This window comes from Priapulus caudatus, unplaced genomic scaffold (assembly GCF_000485595.1).
Source record: "Priapulus caudatus unplaced genomic scaffold, Priapulus_caudatus-5.0.1 Scaffold132, whole genome shotgun sequence".
In the NCBI taxonomy this organism is placed as follows: Eukaryota; Metazoa; Priapulida; class Priapulimorpha; order Priapulimorphida; family Priapulidae; genus Priapulus; species Priapulus caudatus.
Genome location: NW_014577193.1, coordinates 92,875 through 108,505, shown reverse-complemented (window position 1 = coordinate 108,505; position 15,631 = coordinate 92,875). Strand labels below are relative to the sequence as shown.

Below are 15,631 nucleotides of genomic sequence, written 5' to 3'. Positions count from 1 at the left end.
CTAGCACTGCTGGCACACTAACACTAGCACTGCTGGCACACTAACACTAGCACTACTAGTAATACTAGTATAAGTAGCCTAATCACATTGACAAGTGCCAATACAGTCATTACATCTGTTCAGACATTGTGACTGACAATCAAGTCGTGACTGAGTCATATTTCAGTTACACGATTTTTTACTCAATGCAATCTATTCTAGACCTATTCTATTCTGTTCTAGAATCTGGTTTTACCAGGGTAAGCATGCCGGCAATTACACGTGTGGCCGTGATCGGGGCAGGAGCAGCCGGCATATGTGCGTCGCGATTCCTAGCTGCCAGACGTGACATCTTTGACCATGTCGTCTACGAGTTGTCAGAAAGCATCGGTGGAACCTGGGTCTACACCGACAGGACGGGGAAAGACGAGCATGGCTACAACATTCACTCAAGCATGTACAAGTACCTGCGCACCAACTTCCCAAAGGAACTGATGGCTTATCCCGATACGCCCTTCACTGCTGACCTTCCGTCCTTCGTCAGTCACTGGGATGTTAATGCCTACCTTGACGACTACGTACAGAAATATAACGTGATGGATCATGTTCAGTTTTCTACTGCCGTTACAAAGGTTGTCCCTATGGGAAACACTGCGAATGCGACATGGGAGGTAACAGTGCGCCACCTACAGACGGATGTGGAGGAGATACACGTTTACGATGCCGTGTTCGTCTGCAACGGACACTTTTCTGTGCCACGGATGCCGGACCTCCCTGGTACAGACACCTTCACTGGCAAAATCCTCCACAGTCACTCTTACCGGGAGCCAAGTGTCTTCGAAGGCCAGACGGTGGTGTGCCTTGGTGCTGGTCCTTCCGGGACCGACATCGGACTGGAGGTCGCCACTGTAGCGAGTCACGTTGTGCTCAGTCACATGCAAACCCACACAGTACAAACAATGAAACATACTTCAGAGCAATTCATACTGCATTACTGGCCCTCCTGGTTGTTACGAACTGTTCCTTCTCCCTGTGCATCTTCTGTATGAGGATGCGCAGACAGTATGGCTTCACTTTTTGTGAAACCCAGCCTGAAACAATAGAGAAATTTTTAGTATACGATACTCACTTTCCTCGGTACGAAAAACTAATAAAGAAAATAACAAACAGATTTACCAAAAGTAGATGTCTGGCTGCTGCAACAATAATCTTGTCATTCTTGATTATAAATGGTACCCAAAATGGCCTAAGCCTAGCTTAGCATCCCGGATTAGTTTACTACATATTAGTTATTACTATTAGTATTAGTTTAGCACATGCCACATATGCGAAAATAAATTTACGGGGTCCCAAACTATCCTTGACCCCTTAAAAACTCGATTATTGGTTGATAATACCGTTTTATAATGCACACGCATAATTTTACGCTATTAAACGCTGCTCAAAAACCGATCAGTGATGATGCATCATGCAGTCTGTGTGTGTGACCATAGTGACAAAGCCAATCGAACATAACCGATACAGATACATAACCACCGTACTTTGCTCGGCCGGTTTCCATGGGAATAAATGACAAATAACGAATAAATACTACACGTACCTCAATCCTCTCTAAGCAGCATAGCATTTTATTATTTCAAAGATATTTTCTAGTTTCAAGTTCCTAGGTTCTAGCTTATCTACAGTCTAAATATACAACAGGGCTTCGCACAACAAGCAACGATCTGAAGCGAGGAGCTGCGCGCTATAAATAACAGTTAATAACTTCGTGCTGCCATCTATAATACCCACAATCGACAATCCGCCCCCACATTCTGCTAGTTGTGGAATCCAAGGTGGAATCGAAGTTAATCGATCGTTAATCGGCGAGAATTCATACGTAAATCAAGTTTTTTGGAAATTGAGCGCAAGAAATGTGAGTTGATACTTGATAGTATCTCTAGCCTTGTCTAATCTGGTCTTTTATTATTGTCTATTTTATTAATAATTCTATATATTCAAATTGTAAATGTAATTTGTAACCCTGCACTGCAGGGCATACATGTAGACTGTACTACGTCTGTAGTATGTACTGTTGCATCATACTACATCAGTACATACGGCCACAGTATTATTGAGTATATACTGAGGCTCATAGTCATACTCATAGCTAACATAGGGTCAGGGTACTGCCGCCGAAACGTACCCTGTGTGCCGTTACCACGTACACCTAGTGCCGGAACGTACCCTGGTCACTATTTGATACGGTTAGGGTTAGGGAGTAGGCGTAGGCTTCTCTCTAGACTCGTTAGTGGAGTAGGTTCAAGGATAGAGATGATGTCCAGTACGGTGATTGGATAGGATGATGTTAGTTGATAAGATAAGACTGGACATCTTCTCTATCCCTGAGCCGTGGAGTAGGCGAGGTACGGTCCGGCATATTAGATAGTACCAGGGACAGGGTACGTTCCGGTATACCGGACCGTACCCAGGGTACGATCCGGCAGTACCCCGGGGGACATAAACCCTCTCAGCGGTACTGAGGTAGGTAGTTCTCTGTACTGTAGTACTGCCAGTGCCGCTCATAGGGTCTATGTCCCCAGGGTACTGCCGGAACGTACCCTAGTCACTATTTGATATGGTTAGGTTAGGATTAGGGTTAGGGTTAGGGAGTAGGCGTAGGCGACTCCCTAGACTCATTAGTGGAGTAGGCGAGGTACGGTCCGGCATATCAGATAGTACCAGGGTACGTTCTGGTATACCGGACCGTATCCAGGGTACGTTCCGGCTGTACCCCGGGGGACATGGACTCTTTCAGCACCAGTGCCAGTGCCACTACTGCCTGGCATTAGGCACGACTGGCACTACGGGCACTGCTAGCACATTAACACTAGCACTGCTGGCACACTAACACTAGCACTGCTGGCACACTAACACTAGCACTGCTGGCACACTAACACTAGCACTGCTGGCACACTAACACTAGCACTGCTGCACCCTAACACTAGCACTGCTGGCACACTAACACTAGCACTGCTGGCAGCAATGACTATAGTACTACTAGTACTACTAGTATAAGTAGCCTAATCACATTGACAAGTGCCAATACAGTCATTACATCTGTTCAGACATTGTGACTGACAATCAAGTCGTGACTGAGTCATATTTCAGTTACACGATTTTTTACTCAATGCAATCTATTCTAGACCTATTCTATTCTGTTCTAGAATCTGGTTTACCAGGGTAAGCATGCCGGCAATTACACGTGTGGCCGTGATCGGGGCAGGAGCAGCCGGGCATATGTGCGTCGCGATTCCTAGCTGCCAGACGTGACATCTTTGACCATGTCGTCTACGAGTTGTCAGAAAGCATCGGTGGAACCTGGGTCTACACCGACAGGACGGGGAAAGACGAGCATGGCTACACATTCACTCAAGCATGTACAAGTACCTGTGCACCAACTTCCCAAAGGAACTGATGGCTTATCCCGATACGCCCTTCAGTGCTGACCTTCCGTCCTTTGTCAGTCACTGGGATGTTAAGGCCTACCTTGACGACTACGTACAGAAATATAACGTGATGGATCATGTTCAGTTTTCTACTGCCGCTTACAAAGGTTGTCCCGAGTGGGAAACACTGCGAATGCGACATGGGAGGTAACAGTGCGCCACCTACAGACGGATGTGGAGGAGATACACGTTTACGATGCCGTGTTCGTCTGCAACGGACACTTTTCTGTGCCACGGATGCCGGACCTCCCTGGTACAGACACCTTCACTGGCAAAATCCTCCACAGTCACTCTTACCGGGAGCAAGTGTCTTCAAAGGCCAGACGGTGGTGTGCCTTGGTGCTGGTCCTTCCGGGACCGACATCGGACTGGAGGTCGCCACTGTAGCGAGTCACGTTGTGCTCAGTCACAACAAGACACCATTCGTCTGTCCGTTGCCTGACAACCTCGAGCAGTTGCCGGGGATTGAGCGGCTAGAGGCGACACCGTTGTGTTTATCGGTGGGGGCACGACGGCGTGCTGATGTCGTGCTCTTCTGCACTGGCTACGAGTACACCTACCCATTCCTCTCCTCAGCGTGCGGGGTCGTCGTTGAGGAGAAGTCGCGCGTAGCGCCCATGTTCAAACACTTCGTCAACTCACATTATCCGTCCATGTTTCTCATTGGCTTGCCCCAACAAGTACCCCCACTTGTCATATTCCACTACCAGGTGCTGTTTGCACTTGCCGTGCTCGAGGGAACGGTGACCCTGCCCACAATGGATCAGATGCTAGCTGAGGAAGAGGCTGAGCTGCAGAAGAGATTCTCGATGGGTTGGAAGAACTCACATGCCCACAGGATGGGTGGCGATCTCCTCGAAGAATACTTGGCTGATTTAGTTAAGCTCACTGCAATTAAGCCATTTCCTTCAGTAAAATTTGCTCTCCACAGATTCAATTCGAAATTCAGAAGTGCACATTTAATGACCTTCAAGAAGGCTAATTATGAATTAATTGACGACGAAAACTTTAAATGTAAAGAGCCTTAATGTACTTGTATATATGTATCGATTAATGGAACTAGTCGTATCTATCGTGCCATTGCAAGGTTATAACTGTTCGTTAGTTTGTTTGACGTTGTGATGTGTGAGTAACATTTTAAAATACTATTCTCTCATGTGATATTTAAATTATGAAGGACTACTGACATTTATTGAGACAAACACTGTGTTGGCTTTAATGTTGTAGCTGAATTATCAATAAAGATATAAGAACTAACTCGGCCATATTGTGTTAGAAACTACCATAGTGTTATAAATCCCCCACCGCATTGCCATGTGGCTGTTACGTGTAAAACACTATCTTGCGAACTTATAATATTGTCCCTTGTCAAAAATCGTAATATATTCTGTTGTTTGTCAAATAACAAAAATCTGCATTTAGTCAAACAGTGAATATATTGATTTTGGGGTTTATATTGTCCCCATGCGAATATCACGAAGGCATTGTGCAATTTAGTATACGTGCGTACGTATCTGATTACTGGTGTTTGAAAATGTTTGCATAACGTGTGTGCGTGCGAGTATTATTGGACACGTGTGGCTATATTGAAGCAAGAGCGACGTAAATGGTTATATCCGTTGAAATGAGTTGATTTATGTTGTACTATTCGGGTGTTCATGACCATACTGATATTATCAGGAGTCTGATATTATGTTTGTTGTTGCCGTGTTATATTAGTGGCAGTGGGGTGGTACAGCAGCACGGTAGGACAAGAATTGGCATTTTATGTGCTCTCTTGCAAGCAGTGGCGTAGACAGGTCCTCAGTTGTGGGGGGGATGATTTCTCCTGTTACTTCCATGACAATGTATATGCAAGAGTTGCGCGAGTAGCGCACCACCGCGAGCGCCTTGGCGAAAGCCCTTAATAGGTTGGGCGTTCAGGGCCCGCCCTAGGGCCCCTCGTCAGGTGCAGGGCAGGCGTCTTGCCCGGGGTCCTGGATTTTAGCAATTTAGAACCTTTCAAGCATGGGCGCCCCCTGTGTTTGAGGCCGAACTTGAAAAAAATTGATATTATAAGTGCACTTGGTCGAATTCTAGGGTAATTTTTTTCTTTGGATCCAAGGTTTAATAACACGCAACCCCCACAGCACACACAACAGTGGCGATCAGAGCACAATTCTAGGGGGCGAATCATGCCGAGCTCAAGGGCACGAGCGCCGGGGGGGAGGGGGTTGGACGGGGTGTCACCTTCCTTGTGTGAATTGTTTGAATAGTTGCAATCTAAAAGCACTCAATTTTGGAACCATCTCTTCATAGAAATCAGGACTTTTCTCCTCCTTCAGCGGCATGTCCCTCTCCTGTTAAGGGGGGGTCCGGGATTTTTGCGTGAAAGTAACACCTTCTTCGATGCAATCCTGCACTATGTAGGCGCCACTATTAAACAATCTCATCACAATAACATCCACTGTTGGTTGAGTATTTTTACTTTGTCCGGTTCCATTCTTGTAATATTACTTGAGGAGAGTATGAATACCGATGACGGATTGTAGATAAATTATCCATATTTATTGCTCTGTAAAGATATTAAATTTTTCCCAGTTTCTTCCTGACAAGTCAGGGGGGACGGAATAGCACCCACCTCACATACCGTGTGGGGCGATATACCCCCATCCCCCTGCTATCTACGCCCTCGTCAGTTAAAACTCAAAACTTTGGACTTTTGATTCGCAACAAATCATTTTCATAATCATTAATCTTTGTTAGCAGTACTCTAAGGCGCCTGCCCGCGAACAATTTTTGAAGTGGGGGGCAACAATACTCGGCAGTGCCAAGCTAGGTTTTCCGAGGAGCGTGGGAAGAAACAGGTGGCGGGTTATGCGCGGTCTCCCCAGAAAATTTGGATCCCCCATTTTCTCCTGAAAGTTAGGGGGGATGATTGTACACGCCATCCCCCCACGTCAATAAGCGGGGATGCATCCCCCCATCCCCCCGCTAATCTCGCCCCTGTTTGCAAGCACTCAGTTTGGGCTAGAACCCGGAATGCTTCAACCGGCAGCTCGCAGCGCATGCTGCTATGTTTTTGGGGTTGAGCAAATGACATGCCATATGCGCAGTGCACACGGACGTACCATTAATTATCAATAGTGTTTGCATGCACGATAGGTAATGCGGAATAGAGCTGGTCAGCTGGCACGTGTGTACATATACTAGCGACCACATTAAAATGTCAATGACTGGTCATGCTGATTTATAGATCGTAGGTGTAATTCAGAAAAACTGCCTATTCAGCCGTGTTTGACTTTAATGTGGTGCAAATAAAACACAGAAATAAAATAAATAAATGAATTTGGATGAATATAGGCACTCGTTTCTTAATATCTTACAAACAGCCAAAAAGGTGAATTGCTAATCTTTCTTTATCTCTCTATTTTTCAGTTCGTTTCTTGCCCTCTTCAGTCTCATGTCAAAAGATTTCCAGTGACCCAAGGGCGCTATTATCTTTGCAATTCACTTGACAATTTTAATTGACAATTTTAGCATATAAGACGACTTCAGTGACAATGACATACATTTACAACCTCGATTTCTGGTCGCAACAATTCCTTTTCCGCTTTTCTACTAAGTATAAGGTAATTCCTTTCCTCTGGGGGATGTAGAGGGATCATTAAATCGTATGTTTAGTATACTCGTATTAATACGTATGCTCGTATTGTTATTATATATGTATTATGAGTATGTATGTATGTATGTATGTTATGTATGTATTATGTATGTATGTATTATGTATACTCGTATTATGCGTATATACGTGTGTACGCGCGTGTGCTTTATGGCGTGCGTGTACGCGCGTGTACTTTCTTGCGTGCATGTACGCGCGTGTGCTTTCTTGGCGTGCGTGTACGCGCGTGTGCTTTATGGCGTGCGTGTACGCGCGTGTGCTTTCTGGCGTGCGTGTACGCGCGTGTGCTTTCTGACGTGCGTGTACGCGCGTGTGCTTTCTGGCGTGCGTGTACGCGCGTGTGCTTTCTGGCGTAGGGTTACGTGCGATCGTGCTCTTTTTAATTCTGGGCGTGCGTCGTACGCGCGTTGTGCTCTTAATTCTGGCGTGCGTGTACGCGCGTGTGCTTTCTGGCGTGCGTGTACGCGGCGTGTGCTTTCTGGCGTGCGTGCGTGTATGCGTGCGCGCGTGTATGCGTGGCGCGTGTGTGCGCGTATGCGTGCGCACGTGTATTGACGTGGCGCGGTGTTCGTGCGTCTATTGCGCTGCGCGGCGTGTGTGCGTTTACTGCCCGTGCGCGCGTGCGTGTATGCGTGTACATGGGTATACGTGTGCGCGTGTGAACATGGACTGACACAAGAAAACAGAGCAATTGAGAGATGAGAACGGTCCATCAATCATCTATAAACTGATACTATACTGTATATATACTATAGAGAATATAAATGATATATATATATTATATGATATATTATAATTATAATGATCATTATCATTATATTAAATTATAATAAAACTGTAACAAATAGGGAAATCGGAGATTTTGAGAGGCCCCTTCAGACTGTGAGGCCCAAAGCTGTAGCTTGTTTAGCTTGTGCCTAAATCCGGCCCTGAGTTTAAGTTTTAACGTGGATGTAAGCAGGCATCGCTATAATGACATTTATGATCTTGTAGAGAGCGACAGACGCTGGGTCTTTTCTTCTCTTATGGCCCTGCTCACACATTGCGAGTTAGACGCGTATGCCGCACGCTATCAAATTTCTCTAAAACGCTGCATACGCTGAACTATCGATTTTTTTTCAATTTTGGTTGCGATATACAGCGTATTTCATTTAACGAGATTGGGACGTTATACTTAACGTATTTAGTTCAACAGTATATAGAACGTGTTCGAGTAACTTATAATGCCGCTTTATACTGCGCACGACTTTAGCCGCTTCTGAGCGGATAACTTTAGCTCGGAGATAAGTCGGTTTCTATTACTGCTGAAGCGATCAACTTTAGCTCCGGGGATAAGTCGTTTTATACTCGCCGACTTTAGCCCGCCTTCTGAAGCGGATACCTTTGAGCTCGGATAAGTCGTTTTATACTGACGTTAGCTCGGGTCTGAAGCGGACCTGAACCACCTCCTGAGGTGAATACTTTAGCTCGGCTAAGTGTTTTTCGACCTTTTATACTGGAGTTATCCCCGCTTCAGGTCCGGACCTGAAGCGGGATAAACCCCCAGTATAAATGGGGGTAGTTGGGGGGTTGTGGGGGGAAGTTTAGAAGCGGGCTTAAAGTGCCGAGATTACTTTTATCACTGACGTTTAGCTCCGGGTCTGAACGGACTGAACCACNGGAAACCAATTTTCATGCATATAGGGGCAATGATGTTCGTTGTACATACCGCCATGTAAGGAAATGTAAGTCCTGGCACGGCAGCCGCTGAGTTGTGTGGTCAGCTGGGGTTCATTTGAAAGGCACCCGTGCAAAAATTGAAGCTAGATTAGCTGGAAAGGAAACCCCATGCAAACCTATTGGAAAAATGTTCGGCATAGGTCGCGCAGGTGATCAGGAATTGGACACTGGCCAGAATTTTTAGTGGTGGTGCGCGAATGCGCCAGAGCTAAAAAACCGATACCAAAAAGCCCTTTAAGCAATTTGGCGCAGTAGACGGGCTTTTAGGGGTCCGGGGCCAAAGGGAAGTGAGTTTACTTAGACACACTACAGAATAATGTGATATGTGTTACTAGATGATGGCTGAAAGAGAGGAATCATTCTGGGGTGGTCACGTTAAATTTAGGTCATTAGGGTAAACACGTGTGTGTGATGTTATGGCTTGTAAAGTGCTGATGCCAGCGACAGTGCCAGGTAGATTCGTGCCATTGGAAAATGTTCAGACGATTAGAGTTCATCGCCAAGGACTAAATGCGTTTGACAAATTGTTGCAGTCGTATTCTTGTGCACGCAGAATTCAACAAAAGATAGGACACAATTACAAGCCGTGAATTGGTGGGTGGCATGTATCCGCCAATAATAAAGATTTATGGCGACTCGGTTGGTAGTGTTATCACCTGTAACTAGCCCAGGATTGCACACATCCTATCATCTTCAATAATCTGCAGTACATCGCAAATCCAGAAGCAATTTGAAGCAAATCCAATTGAAGCTTGAACTTTGGTCATTTTGTCGTTCAGCGGCGCCATAATCATCATCATTGTTCGCCTGAGCGAAAAGTTTGTTGTGTATAGAAGTTTGTTTATTATAAGCAGGGAAAGCCGGAATGATTGTATAGCAGCGTTTAAACGCGCTGATACTGTAAGTGCGCTTTTGACTACACCAGTCGCACTACGTCACGGGCGGCCGATCGCTAAATTGAGAGCTGCACTGAGATATAACGAGAGCTGGAGAAACGTCTCGCAGCAACCGGTATGATAAGTTACTCTATTCGATTAGAGGCTACTTATCTTGTGCATGTCACTCCTCTGTAGTCTATGCGCCAGGGAAGATCGAAGATCTACGCTGTGTGAGCTCTAAGTTTCCCCGCATTTAAGCCCGTTTGTAGATGATTTGTGTACGGTGGACGAGCAATGCAGAGCACTCTAAACGCGCAGCCATGTAAGCCTAAACGAACCAGTATACACGCGGCTTAGTTCCCGGCCAATAGAAGTGAGTTTAGCTTTTACTTAGACAATGAGAATTTATTAGTTAGTGTGTAAAGGGATATGTTTAATTTTAGTCATTTAGGTAAACACGTGTGTGTGAATGTATGCTTGTAAATGCTATGCCAGCGACATTGCCGTAGGATTCGTTGCCGTTTGATACAGTATAGTAAAATTTGTGTTTGTTAGAATTCAACAAAAGGGACACAAAGGAAGCGTTAATTGCGCAATAATTATTAATTTATGGTATTTTGTATGTTTATAATTTGTATTACAGATTGAATTATCAGTCTTCAATATCTGCAGTACATCGCAAATAGAAGCAATTTGAAGCAATCCAATTTCAAGCTTGAACTTTGTCAATTTTTTCGTGGTCAGCGCGCCAGTTGACGATATTAATAAATAATTACAAAAGCTATGTATTAGGAGATTACGATGTATTTCATTTCCAAAGTTAAAGTTATGAATGACTGAAACAGCAGTCATACACTAGAGTCATTGCACTTTAGTAAAGTAATGAGTGCATTGGTTAACAATATACATACATGTGTGTTTGTGATTTTACTTCTGCGGTAACAGCGAGAAAGACTAAACTGAACTAATTATATTTTTTTAATAGGTATCGCACCTTCAACACCTTCTAGTGGAAGAAATCACAACCCACTCTGGGATTTGTCGCCAATAGCTGAGGTCCAGCCTGAGACATTCTTCCATTTAGCTCCGTAAGCTCCACGTTAACAGATCCTTTTGCATTGTGACTTGCTTCTAAAAATTATTGTTTATGATGTTTATATTAGGGTGCAAGGGATTCAACTTTATTATAGAAGTTTCCGGCTGGAACTGAAACATAGCCGAAACTTGAAAAAAGTTCCGGTCGAGACTAATTAAAACGAACTGACTCGGGCGGAATGAAACAGCATGAACAGGCACATCACTCAAGCGAGTAGGACATTGTTGTTAGTTGTTGGAATATATTCACAGGAACCGAGTACAATTAGATAATGCTGCAATGCTGAAAGCATGATTATACCTGCCGATATGAGATCAGAAAAATTGTGTTATATAGATGGTTTTGTCTTTTAATTATGTCAAAGGTGGAACCAAAGGCAGATCTAACGGTTTCTTAGTGAATCTCCTATATTGAAGCATTTTACGATGCTTGTAGCATAAATTAAATTAAGAAAAAGTTTTGGTTACGTCCAAGTGTTTCTGAAACGTTCTGGCAGGAACCGGAACTCTTAAACATTTGGATTCCAGCCGGATAGTTATGTCCTGGTAAAAGTTCCGGGGCACTTACAGTTTATGTTCTAACGTTGTGTAACAACTTATTGAACTTACTCATGTTACGATTACTTTGGATTTTACAGTACAGAAGAGGATATGTATATGACACCGGAGGATGATGATGCTGGTCATGTCGTCCCGTAAGTATGCTATGTTTTGCTATTGACTGCATTGCGTGTAAGTTAAAGCGACACCCCGATTAACTATAAAACAATGCTTTTACAATAGCATAATCGACAGTACAACGCTGGCCAAGCGCACAACAATAGCTAGACTAGATCTCACTGAGCTCTGTGCCCCACGTCGTGGATCTCTGCTCAAACTAGGTTCGTGCGCTACCTTTGTGTGCATATTCATGTACTATACGTCCATTTTGGAGAACTTCTTTTCATGATGAATGCAGATATGAATGCTTACTGTTATATGTCGGGTAAAGTGGTGATTTCTATCGGAAAATATTTTCTCAGTTCTCTTGGGCTTGTCATTGTAAAAAAAAGAATAGTCTGATACATGCTGATATGATATGATGAGTGATGGTTCTCTCAATGAGGATAATACAGGAGTTACGTAGTCTCGTAGTTACACAACCTGATGGTACCAATTACAATTGTTCTTTGTTATTCATTTGTTAATTACCTGCCAGTGTTATCACTTCATTCTTTGCTCTTCGGAATCGTATTTAAGACTTTTCAGTATACAAAATGTGAATGTTGAACTCTAGTTTAAAACAAGGGAGACCAGATCTTTTGCGTCATACTAGATTTAAATTACTTGGTATCCGACATGGATACCATAATAACAATTTAATTTCAACCGCTATACTTATGCCATGTTTTGATTTTGATCAGTCAGATTATAATTCCTTCAGAAAAAAGGAACTTTACATTACAGTACATGACGTGCCATATCCTGTGGTAATATGTATGCGTACATGTGTAGCTACAGGCATTCATATACATTCATATCTTGCATGTTTCCAGAGTGCAGAGGTTGTATGTGCATCCGGCTGTGCGTGAGTTCTGGGAGAGTATGCAAACGGACATGCTACGCTCATATGGCACCAACCCTGTTGTCCTCGCAGGGGATGGGAGGAGTGATACCCCCGGACACTGCGCAAAATTCCTCACATACACAATGGCATCCTGGACGTACAAATTGTCGATGTGAGGGAGGCAGATCTGCGAAGCCCTAACATGGAAATCATTGGAATGAAAAGGGCGTTAGATTTCCTGAAGGAGAAGCTACGCATAAGTGAGGTCGTCACGAACCACCACCCGCAGATAACGGCTTATTTGCGTAAGTCTTTTTCGTTAGCATGAAAACCGATTGTACAGTTACTTACAAAATGCAATCATTGCCGCCTACATATAGTACATTGTTTTGTTTTTATAGCACACAGACCTAATACACTTCTGATAGTAATTAAGAAATTATGTAGAGGTGCACGATATTACCGGTGTTATCTTGACAGCGCTGTACGTGGCCTGTACCGCTATTTTTAGAACAAATACATGAATCAATTTCATTCTTTCCCTGCACAGCCTTTAGAAAATATCTATGTCGGCTTTCGGGGTCATTTCCAGTACTAAACAGTTCGTTATTGTTGATTTCAATAAACTGAACTGAACTAATTATATTTATTTAATAGGTATCGCGCCATCAACACCTTATAGTGGAAAAAATCACAACCCGTTCTGGGATTTGTCGCCAATAGCTGAGGTCAAGCTTGAGACATTCTTCCACTTAGCTCCACGTTAACGGATTCTTTTACATTGTGACTTGCTTTTAAAAATTATTGTTTATGATGTTTATGTTAGGGTGTAAGGGATTCAACTTTTTAAATTTCCTGCTGGAACCGCAACATAGGCGGAACTTGAAAAAAGTTCCGGTCGAGACTACGTAAAACAAACTCACTCGGGCGGAACGAAACAACATTAACAGGCACATCACTCAAGCGAGTAGGACATTGTTGTTAGTTGTTGGAATATATTCACAGGAACCGAGTACAATTAGATAATGCTGCAATGCTAAAAGTATGATTACCTGCCGATATGAGATCAGAAAAATTGTGCTATATAGATGAAGGTTTTGTCTTTTCATTATGTCAAATGTGGAACCAAAGGTGGATCTAACGGTTTTTAGTGCATCTCCTAGATTGAAGCATTTTACGATGCTTGTAGCAGAAATTAAATTAAGAAAAATGTTTGGTTACGTCCAACTGTTTGTGAAACGTTCCGGCAGGAACCGGAACTATTAAAAATTATGATTCCAGCCGGATAGTTATGTCCTGGTCAAAGTTCCGGGGCACTCCTACTTTATGTTCTAACGTTGTGTGTAACAACAAATTGAACTTACTCATGTTATGATTACTTGGGATTTTACAGTACAGAAGAGGATATGTATATGACACCGGAGGATGATGATGCTGGTCATGTCGTCCCGTAAGTAGGCTAGGTTTTGCTATTGACTGCATTGCATGTAAGTTATAACGACACCGCGATTAACTATAAAACATGGCTTTTATAATAGCATAACCGACAGTACAGCGCTGGCCCAGCGCACAACAATAGCTAGACTAGAGCTCACTGAGCTCCGTGCCCCACGCCGTGGATCTCTGCCCAAACTAGCTCCGTGCGCTACCTTTGTGTACATATTCATGTACTATACGTCCATTTTGGAGAACTTCTTTTCATGATGAATGCAGATGGGGATTACTGTTATATGTCGGGTAAAGTGGTGATTTCTATCGGAAAATATTTTCTCAGTTCTCTTGGGCTTGTTATTGTAAAAAAAAAAGTCCGATACATGCTGATATGAACTTGAATATTGGGTATCGGAAAACATCAGCAATAAGTCAAATATCGGCAGCATTAGAAGTATCGGGTTGCCAAAATATCACACCATTACTTTGAAAATATGGTTAGTTTGGAAACTTATTTTTGACAACTATATTGTCCTTGCAGAGCTGCACCCAGCGATATCCTGTCTCAAATGACGGTTGACGAGGAAGTATTCGCATTTGATGCAACTCTGCATCGCTGATGCAGCCCATGTTCGAGGAAGATGGTGCTCACAGCCACTCATCAGAGGCATGTACGCTTTCAACCTCCTGCTGCCAACATGCATCATCATATCTGGGAACAGCATCTACAAGGTTGCCCATCTGTTTAAACTCATGAATCTGGGATGTGTTGGTCTGTCAAATGCAGACAGGTAATTATAACTGCCCTGTTCTATTTGTAGCAATATGGGGTCATACGAAAACCCCATGCTATATTACTTCTGTGATCGAAATTAACTGTATCACTATATCCCTGGGAAAGTAGAATTTTGTGTTGGATACCAGATTTCGAATGCTTGTTATCCCTCGATATCTCGATACGATCCTCGATAGTAAAGAAAATCGGGATAGTGGTTGTTGAGTTATCAGCTATCCCTCAAAAACTGTAGTTAAACAACCTGTTGGTACCAATTACATGTGTTCTTTTTTTTTATTCATTTGTTAATTACCTGCCAGTGTTATCAATTCATTCTTTGCTCTTCAGAATCGTATTTACTACTTTACAGTGTACAAAATGTTAATGTTGAAATCTAGTATAAAAAAGGGAGACCAGATCTTTTGGGGGATACTAGATTTAAAATACTATGTATCCCAGATGGATACCATAATAAAAATCTAATTTCAATCCTTATACTTTAGCTGTGTAAAGCATGACCCTGGACTAATGAGTAGTGAGGCAACCAATTATAAGCGGTCGCATGTAGCAGGTTGCCGAAAAACAATAGATAGGCGTATCCCCAGTTTGGGTATAAAATCTCTGGTTTGGAGAGAGAGAGACAGACAGTCAGAGATACAGATATAGACAGAGATAGACAGAGTAAGATACAGAGATATTGCACATTTGCATACGAACGGATGACCCAGCATTAGCCTAGTAAGTTGTGACGTGTCTCGCGTAAACCTAGTGTACGCGCATACCTTGTTATGGAATTATACATAGTACATATAAAGAGAATCATTGAATACGTATACCAGTGTTGTTGTGTTCTTTATATTATGAGTCCGATAGACGTTAGCACAGGGTGTTACATATACACTCACGCGTAACCACTTATACGATCACGGTAAGCGAGCAGCTTCCCTACATCCGCTCTATGTTTAAACATCCATATTTTGTCCTTATTGTGGTAAGCTTAGACAACAATATGTTACAGACGGAATTTTGTCATTTTCTCACAAATCTTTACAATTTCTG

At 43.2% G+C, this 15,631-nt stretch overlaps 2 protein-coding genes and 1 long non-coding RNA gene across 3 annotated transcripts in view; 2 read left to right on the top strand and 1 right to left on the bottom strand.

Annotated features, from left to right (window-relative positions):
- The window catches only part of LOC106805888 (beta-1,3-galactosyltransferase 5-like), a 56,252-nt gene extending 54,589 nt beyond the window's left edge, over positions 1-1,663 (bottom strand). Inside the window, exons 1-2 of the mRNA XM_014807658.1 lie at positions 1,580-1,663; positions 950-1,070 (exon numbers count right to left, since the gene is read on the bottom strand). The gene's annotated coding sequence lies outside the window, so the exon portion shown is untranslated. The remainder of the gene's footprint in view (positions 1-949; positions 1,071-1,579) is intronic.
- Positions 246-4,730, top strand: LOC106805886 (flavin-containing monooxygenase FMO GS-OX-like 2). Its single transcript, XM_014807656.1, is given in 5 exon segments — positions 246-929; positions 3,245-3,380; positions 3,383-3,561; positions 3,594-3,776; positions 3,779-4,730. Coding segments are annotated over 5 exon segments (1,899 nt in total). The 3' UTR covers positions 4,496-4,730.
- Positions 4,731-13,151: 8,421 nt separating this feature from the next.
- Positions 13,152-15,405, top strand: LOC106805909. Its single transcript, XR_001393481.1, has 2 exons — positions 13,152-13,816; positions 14,339-15,405. It is a non-coding gene; the product is annotated as an uncharacterized LOC106805909 (long non-coding RNA).
- Positions 15,406-15,631: the final 226 nt, after the last annotated feature.